General features: G+C 37.4%; 1 protein-coding gene across 1 annotated transcript; it reads right to left on the bottom strand.

Annotated features, from left to right (window-relative positions):
- Positions 1-498: 498 nt before the first annotated feature.
- LOC140242496 (betaine--homocysteine S-methyltransferase 1-like) lies at positions 499-9,734 on the bottom strand. The gene is made up of 7 exons (XM_072322228.1): positions 9,605-9,734; positions 7,629-7,819; positions 6,749-6,943; positions 5,906-6,017; positions 4,046-4,245; positions 2,599-2,680; positions 499-1,900 (listed from the first exon to the last, which is right to left on the bottom strand). Exons 1-7 carry the CDS (start codon positions 9,618-9,620, stop codon positions 1,614-1,616), a joined length of 1,083 nt encoding a protein of 360 aa, XP_072178329.1. The 5' UTR covers positions 9,621-9,734; the 3' UTR covers positions 499-1,613.
- Positions 9,735-17,265: the final 7,531 nt, after the last annotated feature.

The following is a 17,265-nucleotide window of genomic DNA, read 5'->3' as shown; positions in this document are numbered from 1 at the left end:
AGTTCGTTGATCCGAAAATGAAATAAAGGTTCGTTATTTCGATGGTCCATTATAGGAAGCACCTTCTTTTCATTTTTGGATCAACAGATCTTCGGAATTATGTACCTTAATTCATTTCCGGAACCTTCGGAATACGCCACAAATTAATGCTCGGGTCAAGGAACCCTTTTCTATTTTCGGTTTAACGAACATCTTATAGGTATACGGAATTGTTGTTTTTCGGGAAAACGAACCTTCGAAATAACGCAACTTATTTCATTATCGGATTAACAAGCCTTTGGAAATACGAAAGATCACCCCATATCAACGTCATAATTTCATATGCAACTTTAAGTACAATTGTCTTATACAACACAGGCACGGACTGTCATGTAGCGAAATGGCTCATGGCACTGCTAGATCATCGCGACAATATCAAAATACAGTCAAGCTAGAGAATCACTATAGTTCATCACTAAAAGATACAAACATTTTTTTTCAAGAGTTTTTGATATTTTATTCTTTTCGCAATTCTGCATGCAACACACCACAATCATTACACTAGGAAACTTATCATACATATATACACACATTGATTTGAACATTTAGATCTGCATGCACGTTCATACGTTGAATGCATTCTATAACTGTTGAGCCAATAAACAACCATCTTCCAAAATGCGAGACATTGGAAGAATCCGAAAGAACTTGATCGTTTTAGGCTCGTACAACCTAAGGGAGGAAGGAAGACGCGAATATCGAACCTTCAGTCCCCTCATATAAACACAATGTATTTCTATCTAATACGCTGATAATAATGTCTACAAGAGTTCTGATGTTCAAGTAACTATAACAATACGGCCTACATGGTATGACGTCAGACACAGCAGCAGCAGCAGCAGAAGAAGAAGAAGAAGAAGAAGAAGAAGAATTAATTGTCCTCCAATGCTCCAAGGATTTGATCCTCTTCTGTTACGCAGCCATGAGTTCAATCTCCCGGTATATAGACGTGTATAGGTATCAATGTTTGTTTTTTGTTTTGTTTTTCTGTTTTTTGCATTCCGTGATAAGTCAGAACACTGTTTGATTGAAAGACTGACTGTTCTTTGAAGTTAGGGGTACCACAATGTGATGTCAGCACAAAGATCGAATACCTATGCGAGTTACGTGTAAGGAGAAGAATAATTAAGTCCATTATATATAAGTGCCATATTTGGACAAAGGCGAGAATGGATTCTTATAAATCTTCACAGTAGGCCTTGCTGCACATTCTGCTTGGCTTCAAGTCTTTGAATTTTGACTTCTTCATATCGTTCTCGCTTTTTCGACAGAGGTCTACTTTAAAAAAAAAATAGACATCAAATATCTATATGAAAGAGCAATTGAAGTTGGAAGTCAAACTGTAAAATTCTCCTGCATAGGGGATTATATCAGCCATGGAAAGCAATAGGTAGTCAAAACCTACGAGACGTATTTTCATTTACGCAGAAAACGATAGATTTCGTAATGCTTTCATAAAATACTGTGGTCACGCAAACAATGATGTGCATCAGTATTTATTCATACATTTCATTGTTTGGGTACCTTGTCGCTTAATACCAATGATATAACTTATAGTAAAGTGGCTTTCTTTTCTACTCGTTCGTCTCAGTGAGTCCGATGGATTTCCTGTCTAGGTAGTAGGAATTCAGTTTCTGCTGATTGGAGCCAAACATTCCATGGAGTGACATATCAGGGGAGTATTTGGAAGCTTCCGTCACCCTACCCAACGTCTCGGCCAGAGTACGAGTGTAGTGGGGCGAGTTGCCGCAGCACAGTCCGACGTAGGAGATCTTCAACTCTGCGCACTGACGGGCGAATGTTTCGATGTCGGTGCGAGCACACAAGTGAATATCCAAGTTCACAGGGAAGCATCGTTTTCCTGCGGTGAGACATGAAAAGATGGAAAACACGCTTTCTCCATTAAACACAAATACATAGCTCACTTGGTAGCTTTACGAAGAGACTCTTTGCTTACAATTCTTTTATTTTTATCATTTTCTGAGGGGGTGTTTTATTTCACGTTTTGTATCAGTGCGACTCTACACCATGTTTACGGTGAGTTCAATACATGCAGTGGAAAAGGACGGACAGAATGATCGGGAATGTAATCACAATCGGAATTTAAATGAGAAAGTTACGAAAATTCAAACTTCATGTGATTACAAGAAAGAGACGAGTTAGTCTCAAAACCACGCATGCATGTAGAATCCTCATCAAGTTTCCTCTATACTTGAAACGAAATCCAGCATAATTATATATGCCAAGTTCGATCACGTACATCCTTATTACAAAAATCCTCAACGGGTATCAATTTTCCCCTTCGAAAACCTCATTATATATCAGACTTTATAACTTATTCAGACAAAGTTGTGGTCAACGCCCGTTGAAAGACGAAAATTCAAGTACCGCGGAGTTATTGTTTGCACATGCACGAAATTGTATTTTTGTGTAAGGCGCGAAATTATGAAATCATGCTATCTTCGCCGAAATTACAAAATGAGCAGTTGGTGTGCCGCACATCATGTACTGAGTAGGTTCCCTATATGGTCATAACATGATTTTAATTTGCTCGTTTACCCGAGGTGGGATCAGTAAGAACCAGGAAAGTTGGTTCCTCGTCGCTCGTCCGGTAGGGCACGGGTAGAGCAGCCAGTGGTGCCTGCGATGGTGGGAGGTCGAAGGTCAGAGGACAAAGATAATAATTATGAGAGAACGACGTGTTGCCTTGGTAAGTTTCTACTCTTGAAGGCATATACCATTTGCAGATAAAACAAAAACCAAGCATTAGTGCTTCAAAATAGTTCTAAAAGGCGAGTTAGGGATAGAAACAACCAAAGTAAAAATTTGAACCAGTATAAATTGTTAAATATATACAAAATGTGAACAATAGTTATGTTTAAAAAAAAGTTTCCAGACTAAACCGTCTACAGTTAAGGTGTAATGAGAAAAATAGTGACATCACCTTATGTTTTAGGCTTTACTGCAAAAATGTTGTATGGTAGGACGTATTGTAATACATTTGACCTACACATATGCATCAAAAGTGATATCTTGAATATTTTTTAAATCACTGCTCCCAAAGGTAAGCAGGACCTTTAAAGTCTGCGGCTCAAATTGCACTACGTACAGGATCTGTAAGGAGACACTTGGTGAAAGACCATTTCAAAACATTGAGTCGAGTATGAAACATTTTCATAGTGATATGAATATTAATGTGTGGTAGGTCTATTATCATTTATTAGTTTAGGTTCGGGTATAATGCACCATTTATACCAAACTCGTTGGAGAAACTTTAACACTGAATCCAGGACTTCTTTTAAAACTTTCCAACCAATGTTCTTCCACAAGAGTGATGATTAAAATGATTAATAGTAGTGATTATGATCACAATATCAGCATGATCACTTTTTTTTTTTTTTTTAGAAAAAGAAGGATTTCCTCTCAAAAGTAGGCTCAACGTAGGCTCCTTGGTGTTGGTACATAACAAGTTCTAAAATACAGGTACATCTATAATTTGGTCACTCTGGCTTTCAAGAAGGGACTGTCTGGTCTCTAAGTTGAAAAGGTTTTGGGTTGATTTGGTGTGATTTGATTTTGATTTGTATTTATTTCCACTTTGAGTTCACAAAAGTATGAAACAAACATAACTAATTTACAATGAAAATTTCAATTATTACTATACAATATTTTTTCCATTTTTTTAACCAAAATAATTGAAGCAATAATACATGTACTAGTAACATCACTAGCAACACTTGGAGTAAAAAGAACCAAAGTGGTTGAAATAGCGTGAATTACTTAGTCCCACGGAAAAAATCAAGTGACATCAGTATGATATAAATAATACAATAAACGGAATATATATTGGAATGGCATAAAGAACCAAAGAACCGTTTTGTAAAGCAGTTCATCCTCGTCAACCGTATGGAACTAGTAGCTCATATCAACCTGATGGTTTTCATGTTTTCCTGCTTTCTCCCGAATTTACATAGAGCAGCCAGACCTTAATACGTGCTATACCTACCCCAATGTCACCGTTGGCTGCGTTCTGTAGCACCGGCATCATAGACTTTGGTCCCCGGAAGCAATTGAAGCCGACCACATCCGCCCCTGCAGCCACAAGTCGTCGCAGGGCATCGTTGAACTCCACTCCGTCCATCGTGCACGGTTTCCCCTCGTCGTTTTTGTTCAGATGGATGCCGAGAGTGATCACAGCCGGGACACCTGCGAAAAAGATAAGTGAATTTATCAGCATTATTCTAGGATGTTGACGCAAATTTGAAGTGTACTTCTTTTTCATGGTAAGGAATCGCAGAGATGTATATTGATATAGTAAATTAAACTTCGTTACAATTCACCTATCAACTCAGCCTGTGAGCTGCTATTACTAGATATCCATCCGCAAGCAAACACACGGTTTTTCTTTGATATGGTTCGAAAATTAACAGTTGTGCCGGAATCATTATAGCTACAACATTATTCAAGACAGTGATATACAAAGTACAAAGATTAGTTGATTTGAAGAGACATTCTACCCAAGTTAGATATAAACACGTGTTTATTCTAGTGAAGAAGTCAAAGGATTATTGCCCTCCCTCTAGATTCGACTTAGCAAAGATGACTGTGATATGAGAATTATATTCATGACATAAAGAAAAGTAAATGTATATCCCTATACTGCAAAGAACACAGTGTCCCACAGTGTGTTCACAGTGTGATCACATAGTCGACTATGTGAAAACGCGCGAATCTAACAGTGTGGAGATGATTTCACACTGTGCTTTGGTTTTCACAGAGTGTTCACATAATGATAATGTTCTGTGTCACACTGTGAATTGATGACTCACAATGTGTTCACACTGTTAAAACGCTCGAATTTAACAGCGTGAAGAGATTTCACACTGTGTTCACAATTGTGTTCACATTGTGTTTCTCACACTGTGGGACACTGTGTTCTTTCCAGCAGGGATGAGAGGTTGAGAATTTTTAGAGATAAGATTTGGGTTAAAGGGATCGTACAGTTTTGGTTGAGACCTAATTTCAGGTTTCTAACATTTTTTGGTGAGATAATGAGAAATCTCTTATGAAATATGAAAGAGCATGTAATTCTATGAGGAATTCAATGTTTATTTGATGAAAATTGGTTTTGAAATGGCTGAGATATCCAAAAAAGAGCGATTCTAATAAAGTGTTGGACCCACACTTTATTACGATCGTTGTCAGTCATTCCAAACCCGATTTTCATCTAATAAACTTTGAATTCCTCTTAAAATGGTATGCTCTGTATTATATAATAAGTGTTTTCTTGGTATCTTGCAAAAAGTTAAAAGCCCAATTCTTATCTCCACCAATACTGTACCATCCCTTTAAAGACTAAGAGTCATCTTGAAAAGACGGGCCGGGAGTAGTCTTGATATTAGAAATATTCATAATAAAGAAATAGGAAACATCTATGGTGCTTCACAAACAGGAAAGACACTTTCAGGAGCCGATCTTAAGACGCTTTCATTAAAAATGGACTCTTCAATTGTTTAGTCACAGATTGTGTTTGTAAAACCATGTGATAGCAAATAATTGATTGATAACACGATGTAAGGAATCTTATGTTATCTAAAGAACGCCAGTCTTTATAGTTTAGGGCAAAGTTTTTCATATCAGTAATAATGTTGCTCAACTATAGATACTTGTGAGTGTTTTGTGAAATGATACTGTAATAATCCTTCCCAACAATGTTTCTTGTTTTAGTGTAACACATTCATACTTCGTTTGTTATTTTCTGTGTGATTGAACAGAAATAGAGGACAGGGAAAGACAGAAAGAAAAAAAAAGAAGAAAGATAGATGGTAAAAGAAGAAGAAAAAGACAAAAAGACGCACATACAAACCTTTGCCATATTCCTTGATAGCTTGGAGTCCTAGAAGGGCTTCCCCGAAATGACCGAACGTTTCTCCGACGATAAAGTCAGCTCCCTCTTCCACAGCCCACTCGACTTGTTCCTTGAAGAAGAAAGAACGAGAAATACAGAGATATACATAATTATACAGAGAGATGGATTTAAGTAGATAGTAATTATATTTTTCGTTGCTCACCAGAACCAAAAACTTGGGGCCTTTCATGAAGCGTTTCGTCAGACAAATTTGTCGGCCAAATTTCCTCTCCGCCAATCAGATGCAAGGATTTCAATAGCTAATGACAGCCTGTCAGAAAAAAAAATCAGATAATTAAAACGCTTTGTGAAATGCCCCCTCCCCCTGATCAGCACTCAAAACGTTAACTCTTAAACAATTTAGAGGTTCTTGTTTTGCAATTACAAGTACGAAAGTAAAGGACAAACAAGTCAAGTATCCGCAAAACTGGCACCGAATAAACGGATGGTTCAAAGTCCTCCTCTTCTTAGGGCTATTATTATATTGGATTGACTTCCTGACCGCCTTTTGTTTTTGGCAAATTAATTCTGTTTTCTGATATGTGCTTTTTTGTGCACGTCATGAACTCTTTGTCTTCCCCGCGCGCTCTTGCCAGTAGATTAAAAGAGTACGTTGTACGTTGTTCATTAGATACCGCCGAACTTTTTTTTTTTTTTATAGCTCTTCATCAATGTCAAAAGATCTTTGATCAGCTCGCCATGAAAATGTCCTTGTCAAGCGAATTGAGGAAGTCGATAAAATCGCAACACTGCTGTCCCAGGTAAGTCACCTTCCCGCGTCCACGAATTTGTTCCACGTACCTTGAACAGTGCTTTCGTTTCAGCGATGAGTTTCTCGTCGTCGGGTTTGTAGACGTACGTGTTGGAAATATCGCCACACATCAGCGTTCCGGTTTCGTCGGCGACCTCGCGGGCGATCTGGAGGGCGCGACGATTCTGCTTTTCGACATCGTCCTCGCGTCCGATCAGCCTCATCTTAGAGCGATTACCATAGTACTGCAAATGTTGCAGAAGGAAAACATACTTCGATAAAACATCTACATCTTAAAAGGACAACTATCGAGTCTTGGAAGTATTACAGAAGGGAGGGAAATACTGGTGGCACAACAACATGTCACACATTCTGACAACAAAACAAATCACCACCACAAGGAAATCAAACTTGAAGTAACAAAAACTTAATTCTTCCCTCGCCTATAACGGCATCGTCCCAGTCTCGATCTATCTTTTTTCCAACGTGTGCCGAACAGGCCACACCCCCTTTGTACAAATGCATATTCATGACAGAAGGGAAACCTAAATAGTTTAAAACAAGTTAAACGTGCCGCTAAATTCATAGCATTTTCTAGAACTGAACGAGTTACGGTAAATGCTTCAAATATTATCTTTATCAACTATTAAAGTGAAAGTATTCGACAAGAACTGTTAACCATTATTGAAGAGCTTAATTGCTTCCAAAAGGCGCTAAATCCATCATTTTCAAAATCCATTTTCATACCGAATTCGAGAAGATTAAGAGTTGAGAATAACAGCCATTGCTCGTGAAATATGACATCCGAACATGAGAGCAAAAATGTAGCATCTACACCTGCACAGAAAAAACACACATTATAAAGATACATATAAAATATAAACCCCATGTATAATATCCAGATTTATCTTAACCATGTCAATATCTTACCGTGAATGCTTGCACAACGTCACTTCCGGCCCTGACAAAGTCCTTGTACATCTGCCTGACTAGATCGGGATGGTCAACCACGACTTCGGGCACGAAGGGACCTGCCTTCAGGTAGCCCTGGCGCTCGAAAGCAAAGAGATATCCCTCCGCGCAGATAACGGTTTCCCCGTTCCTGATCCGTTCCATTAATCCTGCAATTGGAATGTTGAGCAATATGAATTTGTCTTCTTCCGTGTCATTCATATTTCAAACATGTGCATAACAGCACTTTTGATCCCATGTGTTCATTCTTATAGTAAAGATGCAGCCACGAAGTTAACAGAATGATGCTGTTGTGAATCCAGTTCTACACCATGAACTAACTTCCTCCAATAAATGGAACAAAACCTAACAGACAGAATGGTAAAATGTTTATCAAAATCAGATTTCTTTTTATTTCATTTCATTTATCAAGTTTTTGCTCGACATTGACTACGTTCGTGACATAACTATATCTAGGCCTACAGATCGAACGATAGAAAAAACAATGTGAAAACCCCATGTACAACATAAACTTTACTTCATGATTAAGGTACATCATATTCATATTTGATCTCAACGGCATTTTGTGGTCGAACCTACAGAAAAGCAGATGCGGGGGGGGGGGGGGGATATATGGGTCCCCAGAAAAGAAGTCTTCGCGCACTTATCTACGCACAAGCGTGCGTAGACACACCAACACACAATGGGAAAAAAAAAAGGAAAGAAAGAGACGAGCTCCCAAAGTCTGTCAAAAAGAAAGCATTAGACAGATAATAATGTGTTTACTTTCATCTTTTCATTTTCAGATAAAAGAAATTAGCATCGAAAATTAGAAAGTGGGAGAAGAAACCAAATGGACATAAAAGCAATCATGCCAAGCAGCATATCTCAATCCCATATCTCTTTGAATTACTTATCATATCAATCTATCTTCCAAATTCATGAAATTCTTCCGTCGAGATGTTTTCATTGCAACTGATTGACAAATTGCCCTACATCGACGTAAATAAGCACTGAATTGATCAGTGTTTTAGTAGTAGCCATGATAAAAAAAAAAAATCATGGGCATACATACTATTTTTTTTTCAGCGAAAGTTTTGCTCGAAGGAAAGAAATTTATGAGATTATAACAATCGATCTCTAGTGTTCATTTGCCGTAACCATGGTAACTGCTCTTTCCTGAAAACATGTAAACAGTACACGATTCCAAAACCTCATCTATCGTCTGAATTAGATGAACCCTTCATCATTTCGTCGGTAGATTTCTTTTTGAATCATTATTACACTTCCACAGGTCTCTGACAATCAGACATTGAAAAAAAGTGCCTACCACAGACATTTCTTTTTAATTATACTTCAGTTTACAGGGTTTTCCGTTATCACATTATTATACTGATTTGTGTCACTCTGTGTATGTATATTTTTTGTGTTTTTGGAAAATAATAATTTGAAATAAAAGAATGAAAAATCTACAAATTCGTGGATTACAATAAGTATTGGTCGGAAAATGCACTGCATGTACACCTTCACCATAGCTGAAATGCACAACATGATTGTACGTCAGGGAGAATTGCAAACCAGTATGATTAGGATTAATAAGAAACCTATGAAAATATAAGGACAGCATGACTCTCAACATGTATTATACACACAAATATGATAGTAAAAATATTCAACACTTTCACATGCGCAGCCAACCATGTTTATTCATACCTCTCCATATTATGTTTACATACATTCCTATTGACAAAGAATATAATCAAATAGTCTAACACACATACACACACACACACCCACACACACACGCACACACACACGCACGCACACATAATCACATGTAAATGTATCCCCGGGCATTTCTGTCTGGTTTGCTTCCTAACAACCACAAGCGATTAAACCCATTATTGCTATTAAGAATAAGAGAGTAGAACAAGACAAGAAAACATGAAACTTACCTTTTGAAGCTGACATTTCGGTGACTAATACTTTTCAGCCCAAAAATGATAAGTAGTTTTAGAAGTTTTTTGGCGGCACGCACGAGTCCGACTACTTCGCTTGATTTTCCTGGCGCACAGTTCGCTTTCCGACAACGTTCAAGTCTGAGAGTGAAACAACGGTAAGAAATCATGTTTTATACGGCGGATCAAAAGATAAACAAAAATTCTGCAAGAGCAAATGTATGAACGTAAACCGGTCAAAGCCAGTATTACACAGTAGCTTTGTCCGCGTTAGGTACATAATTTTGACCCTCTGGCATGGCACCCTTTTTTGTTGTTGTTATCGTTACAACAGAAGTACAATCTTCGAACCTCACCGAGCAGAAAATAAAAAGAAACTGCTGAGTCGGCAAAAACATCATAATCTGACTTTGACCTTTAGGACCCTGGGAGATAAGTTCATCGAACAAACGGAAGGAAAATACGTTGACGATACGTACACATTTATGGTTCGGAATACAAAAGTCATTATCATGCTTATCTTATCTCGACATGAGCTTACATTGTTGACATTATGACAAACCCTCCCGTTATACGCTTGCCGAGTCTACACTAGTATATAAAATATATTGGGTAGCCAGTATCAACGCGTGCCATGCAGGCGTTTTGTTATTGGAATAAGATCACAAGGACACTTACATCCTTTTGTTGCGATATTCAAAGATCGGAGATAACAAAGGAAACGAGATGTAACCAAGAAAAAAAAAGAAAGAATACGCGGTGAAATATATTCTGCAAGACTTTCTTCTAAAAGATGTTTAGAATGAGAATGATGTACGTGCCGCCATGTAAGTGGGCATTCTTATACTCGGTTGCTTGGAGCGTACAAACTACTCGAAAGGTGCGGTCAGACTGGCAAAAGATCGAGAAATTTTAAGATCTCGAAGTTTTGCCAGTGTGACCACAAACTTCCCGCGAAACTTCTCGATCTGTTTGCGGGCGGTGCCTCCGAAGCGCGAGGCCATTGTCATGTACAGATGTGCATTGTTACGTCACTATCACGTTAAACCATTTTATATTCCAAATCAATGAAACTCCTCCACTTTGCTTCTTCATGTATTGTCTTCATTATCATCTTTGATGTGTCTTATTTATGATTGCTATCTTGTTTTTTATTACAATAATTATTGATTCCTATAAATAATTCTCCAATCTTAGAATTTTTGAATGCTACACTTTGACTCCTTCTATACCAGTTCTTTTGTCTTTGTGCTATCAAGTTGTGATCGACAGTGGCGAACTGTGATGAATGTTGCGAGAGTAAATGAAAGCGTCGGATGCAACGAAGACTCAGACACACACATATACACAGACACAGACACACACACAAATACACATGACCACATCACAAGCAGTATTATCTGAGACTAGAAAACGAAGGTGACACGGCAGAAGACGAAAAAAAAAAAAAATGAGTACAGTTCGACCTCGATTATCCGGCCATGTCGGGACCGGCGCTCATCCGGATAAGCGAATTGGCCGGATATGGGAGACACAATGTTAATGTATATAGCTGCCGTCCAAGCTGCCGTCCCAGTGCACCGGCAGCTAGGCAGGTAGCGTACCCCGCAAAGGCGGTGTAATCTATGCTAGCCTGCGCAAAATTGTAGTCCCTTCTTCACAAAAATAAAGTATATCTTTTTGTGAAAATCATACATGTCTTACCTCATTAGATATTTGCGAAACCTATCATGCACATCTTACGAAATTAGTGAAATAGATCCATGAAAGGCACTGTTTTTTTCTCAATTTTGGATGAAAAAAAAACAAAAAAAAACAGTCCTTCACTGCGTGAACGCGTCCGGATAATAGAGATTTCCGGATAGGAGGCCGGATAATCGAGATCGAACTGTACAATACTTAATTGAATTAAAATCAAGTGTTGTGTGATTATGTTACAGTCAACATAAACTGCACACCTCCATCACATCGAGACGAAAAATTGTGTTTCATGAAGCTGAAATAATAATTATCAAACAATGTACAACAACTGGACAACGTTTCTTTACATGATATACATTATGTTAAAACCATCGTTACACAGCACCTTTTGTACGTACTGATGCTACATTATGTTTTCCGTCCTCCCTCTCATCTTCGTTTTGTTACTTTACAAGTTCAGTGATAGAGTCTGTAAATGAATATATATTTCTATACTTTGTTATTTGTAATATGGACATATGTTATAATAGATGCATACACAATGTATATTCATTGGTGTGCATGATCAGATGTATACGGAGACGGCTTTTTTTTTAATCTTCGGCTATCTGGAGACATCACAGATGAATGTATACAAGTAATGTAAACAAGGGAATAATCTATTTTGTAGGCTTTTATTACGAGCACGTTGGTAAGAGCCCTTAAGACAATTAGCCCTTAACCCTATAAAGCCCAAGGGGGGCACATTGTGCCCCCCCTACCAGATTTTCATTTGCCACTCCTTCGCCCTTAGTCCGATTTCAACCAAATTTGGTGACTTTTCCTAAAATTTATTATTGCGAACATTTTGATATATAATTTAGCTATATTGGGTGTTGCTGGTTGCCATGGCAACCATAAACTGACAACCATGTCAGTCAGATTTTGCATCTTTTTTCTTTTTTCATTTCATTTTACAGCATTACAGTGTATGAAATGGGTGTTTCTTGGCTGAAATTTGTTGAAGGAGCAAAAGTTGAAGTAATTATGGTCCTGGAAAGTTTTTCTTATTATTTCCTTTGTTTTTTATGTTACAAAGGCATAAAACAATAGATATAATAGAGATAATTTGAAAAGAATAATATTTTCTAAAGATTTCCCTTCTATTTTGTGTTATTTTGATTCTTTCACCCAAGTTATGCTTCTAATATCATTAGTTTATCATATCTTCAATTTGCAATCTCAAAATTCCACTATTATGCAAATTTAAATGTCGTAACTGTACATGTAACCGTCCCAAACATTTCATATCAAGTCTCATAATGTATTTCTTTATGTTGATATGAATAGCGCCCTCATGTGGTGACCTTGAGAAATTTCAACCATAACAACTAATAAGATTTTGCTTGCTTATCATTTGAGGCAAATATGAAAATGATTGGTGTATAATAAGACATATATAATGGGGATAAAGAAATTATACAGAAAAATCATGTTTTTAGCATATTTCCTATGTATTCCTTTATATTTTGGTAAATAGCGCCCTCCATGGGTGACCTTGAGAACATTCAAATGTACCGTCATGTAGAGTATAAGTTACTCTACCCATGTGCCAAATATGAAGATGGTACATGAAATAATAAAAAAGTTATATAGGGGGGCACAATGTGCCCCCCCCCCCCTTGGGCCTGCGAGGGGTCAAAATAGCTTGGGCTTAATAGGGTTAAGACAATTACTTCTACCGGTCCTTCTTTCTGGAATGAGTTAGATTCTGTTCGGCTGCAATCAAGTTCTCTAAGTTCCTTTAAGCAAAATCTAAAAACCAATTTTTAAAAAATCCTATGTATAGTTACTTGCCGCGACCATTTTGATATATCTGTTCTTATTCGCAATGATGCCTCGCTCGGGTGACTTCATTTGACCACATTTCTTTGACCAAGAGTGCAATTTTATGGAGCATTGAATCCCTGAGTTTTACCTTGAACATCATAAACTATTTTGTACATTCCGTATACATGGTATAGAGTTTATCATAATCTCGACATACCGATTTTCGCTTGTGTTTCGTCATTTTTCGTAATTAGCATGTTGTACTAAACGCTTATATTATTTCTTTGGAACCTACACCCTACAAGCATTGCTTTTTAGTATGGTTCCTCATATTTACACATCATTATAATACTGTCCTTATACATTTGTGAATGTTGTGTTATACATATTTTACTCCGAAATCAAATGGAATATGAAACCTGAATATGGAATGTGGAATATGGAACTTGAATAAAAAAAAAAGAAAAGAAAAAAAAAAGAGCAGGGTAATGGAAAACAAACTTCTCCAAGTTGGGCTTTTCACGGGAGGTCAACAGTCAAGAGCTATGGCACTATTTGATAAAACATCTAAAATACCGACATAAACTGGTCTGAGCTGGTAAAATAAAGACAAGACTTCGTTCAGAGCACAAAAGCCCTCGTGATGTGACAGTGCATTAACCCAAACTAACGCTGTATCAACTTCACCGAGGGTTGAAAAATGCTGACTCGGCAAAAAAAAGAAAAAAAAAAAAAAGAAGGAAAACAAATCCAGCGTGATATCCGGACAGAGATTTCTATCATAGAACGATTAAGGGGAAATCACGTTTATGTTGTACGTTAATGTTAAAAGAAGAACAAAAACTCTGCAAAAGCAGACTGTAACGTATGAACGTAAACCGGTCAAAGCCAGTATTACAAACAGTAACTTTGTCCTCGTTAGGTACATAATTTTGACCCCCTGGCATGACCCCCTTTTAGTTGTTGTTGTTTTTGTTAAAACAGAAGGATAATCTTCGAAACCGTTATATACCGAGCAGAAAAAAAAAAAAAGAAGAAATTGCTGAGTCGGCAAAAACGTGACAAGCTGACTTTGACCTTTAGTACCCAGGGAGATAAGTTCATCGAACAAACGGCAGGATAATACGTTGAAAATACGTACAACGTACATACGTTTGAAATGAAAAGTCTATCATGTATTATCTGGAAGTGAGCTCACATTGTTGGCATTATGACAAGGATGGAAGGATGTTATTACGGTGATATAATTATATCTACACAAACATAGCTGATCGTAAATGTCTGGCTTGGTCTTATACATTATGTATATATCAGATTTTGTCCTATAACTATTCTCATACTTATGATTTCTAATGTTCGCCCCTGGCAAAACCTATTAATCTGGTAAGGGTGACAAAATCTATGTACATATTAGGCTAACATACCTGGGCCCTGTTTTATGAAGAGTTAAAATTGATTATATAGTTGATTTCAACTGTAAGTCTATGGCAGCCTGTGTGTTAAGGAAATTTTATCTTTTGATAAAACAGGGCCCAGTACTGGTTGTGGGCATGAAAGTTATACAGAACATATATTATACCCCTTCTGCTCCTCTATCGTCTGGATGCGGTGATTATTCAAATTTATGTTTTCTGTGCTGTGCGGTTTATTGAGAACATGGGCATGAAAATATTGCTGCTCAGGGTTATACTTATTTGTCCTTTTTTTGTCTTCCATACTCTCTCCAAGTTAGATTTGAAAGAGTTGAGTGATGTGCTGTTCACTGGAAACAGCTATACCTAGTGGTTTACTTTCCACTCGCTCTGCGGCAACTCCTGTCACTCAGTAAAAGGCACCTATACAACCACATTAATTAGGTAACTGACATTAAAGTGGAAGTGTATCGTAGCAGTGACAGTAAGGTGTGTTTGTCAAAATGTTACTGACAATCATTAATTTGGTAATGTATAAGACCACGTCCAATTCAAGCTTAATTGCTCACGATGGTGGTCTTTTGCCTTTAATTATCTCGGTATTCCCTGAAAATACCTTGTATCTTAAAGGAGACCTCCGGATGATTTTCAAATTTTTACATTTGAACATATATAAATTAGTTATACTGGGTACAGAGTTTGAGGATTTATAATGATTGGGATGAAAAATAAGAATGTTTTCGAAGTTTATAATAAATTGCAATGAACAAGGATGATGACATGGCAGCCTCACCATAAGAATGCATGAGATGTGGCTCAAGGAAGCAGCACAAAAGAAGAAGGCATGCATAGATTACACACAGGTGAGCTTGCAAGCATGCGGTATTGTAATGGATGACACTGCTACATTTCTGAGATATGTGAGGCTCCTATGTCATCATCTTTGTTCAGTGTAATTTGTTTAAGGTTTTTGAAAGTACTGTTTCTCTGCTCAAGAACCACAATAAATTCTACAAATCTATACATGAAGCTGTTGATTTATGTACTACATGATGTGAAATTATGAAAATTGTCCGGAATGCCCCTTTAATGTATGTTTCTGTATTATATATTGTATTATATATTAAATTATAGTGTACTACTCAATAGTGTAATTGCTTATGTGTATGTATTTGTGTAATGGTATCATGTATATTATCGTTTTAAACCACTGCACTTGTTATTCTTTATCTTTGTGCTTTTTAAATTCGTATACAGTTTGTATGTGATTGAATGCGGAAATAAATCAAATCAAATCAAAATCGAATGTTAACTGGGATTTTGATAAAGTATTGTTTATTGTGTGTGTTTTCTTGATTGATTTCATGTTTATTTCTGATTTTTTTTTCTTTTACTGTGACTGTGTCTGGATTTACAGAGAAAATGAAACACGGCCGGACACTGACACACACAATCAAACTACAAGGTCAAACCAGGGAGACTGGAAACCTCCCTCTCTTTCAAAACAGTTGTACATAAAGAAAATACGCTGATAGTTATGGCTTTATTTGTAAAAAATCGATTTAATGTAATACGTTGTGATGACGTGATATAATCGCGTAGGTCTAGGTCAAGACATATGTAATATGTTTCAGATTCAGTTCCAGTTTGAGTAATGTCTTCTCTGATTGTCTGGTGTGTACACGGACGCATCTCAGTATGTATATTACAGTACAATTGTATTTTGTTGCAGTATCCGATGTAACAAGAATTTCCATGGTGGACAATAAAGTAAATCAATCGATCAAAACGTTATTCTGCCAATCAGAATATCACGTGAACGCACAATACTGACATGCACCCCCCCCCCCCCGCCTCCCTAGCACGATGTGTGGCTACTTCTGGGGAATCTGACCATGGAGGTGTTACGCGAGGTGGAAGACTGAGAAACAAGAGAGTGAGGATTGGAATTGAACAGTACAGTCAACCTTGTCTATGTCGAACTCGCACGAGTTGAGAAAAAAAAAATCGCACAAGTCGAAAAATTCTACCAGAAATGAATATAAACACGTGTTAATTCTATTACGCACGTCGAAATTCACGCAAAGTTGAAGGATTTTCTCCGATCCCTTTGGATTCGACTTAACCGAGGTTGACTGTACTTCCGCCTGGCTCGGGGGTCAAAGCATGCGCTTCGACCTTCGACCTTCGGACAGGCGATCGACCGGACATCCAAAGACTGACCCCTGGTCTGATACTTCTTGAGTCACTTTTGATGAAGACAAACATGGAAAACATCTCGATTAAAAAAAAAGAAAGATCGTACCAAGCCCGAGAAAAGTACAAGAGCCTATCTGTATAATGATCGAAAGCACAGTAAAAACTTCTATTAAAGATCATTATATTTCCTGAGAATAGTTTAAAAATCTGTATACTAATTGACGACACATTAAACATTTCGACTGACGATCATGGTATACCTGAAAATAGTGTACCTGTATAATGATCGCGAGCATATCAAACATTTTGATAAAAGCTCAGGAAACACCTGAAAATGGTGCACATGTATAATGATTGACAACACACCACTCTGACAATTTAACGGTAGCAAGATGTACGGAGAGAGATCTATTCAAGATTGCATATTATTGTCAGAAACGCTTTTAAGTTCAGCGATATCAACACCAGTATCCACCTGTGATGATATACATGTACCTCCATACCACTCAGTACTTGCAGAAATTTTCAGCTGCAAGC

The sequence above is a fragment of the Diadema setosum genome, chromosome 19 (assembly GCF_964275005.1).
Source record: "Diadema setosum chromosome 19, eeDiaSeto1, whole genome shotgun sequence".
Classification (NCBI taxonomy): domain Eukaryota; kingdom Metazoa; phylum Echinodermata; class Echinoidea; order Diadematoida; family Diadematidae; genus Diadema; species Diadema setosum.
The sequence above is the reverse complement of the archived record's forward strand: the minus strand, read 5'-3'. Positions and strand labels throughout refer to the sequence as shown.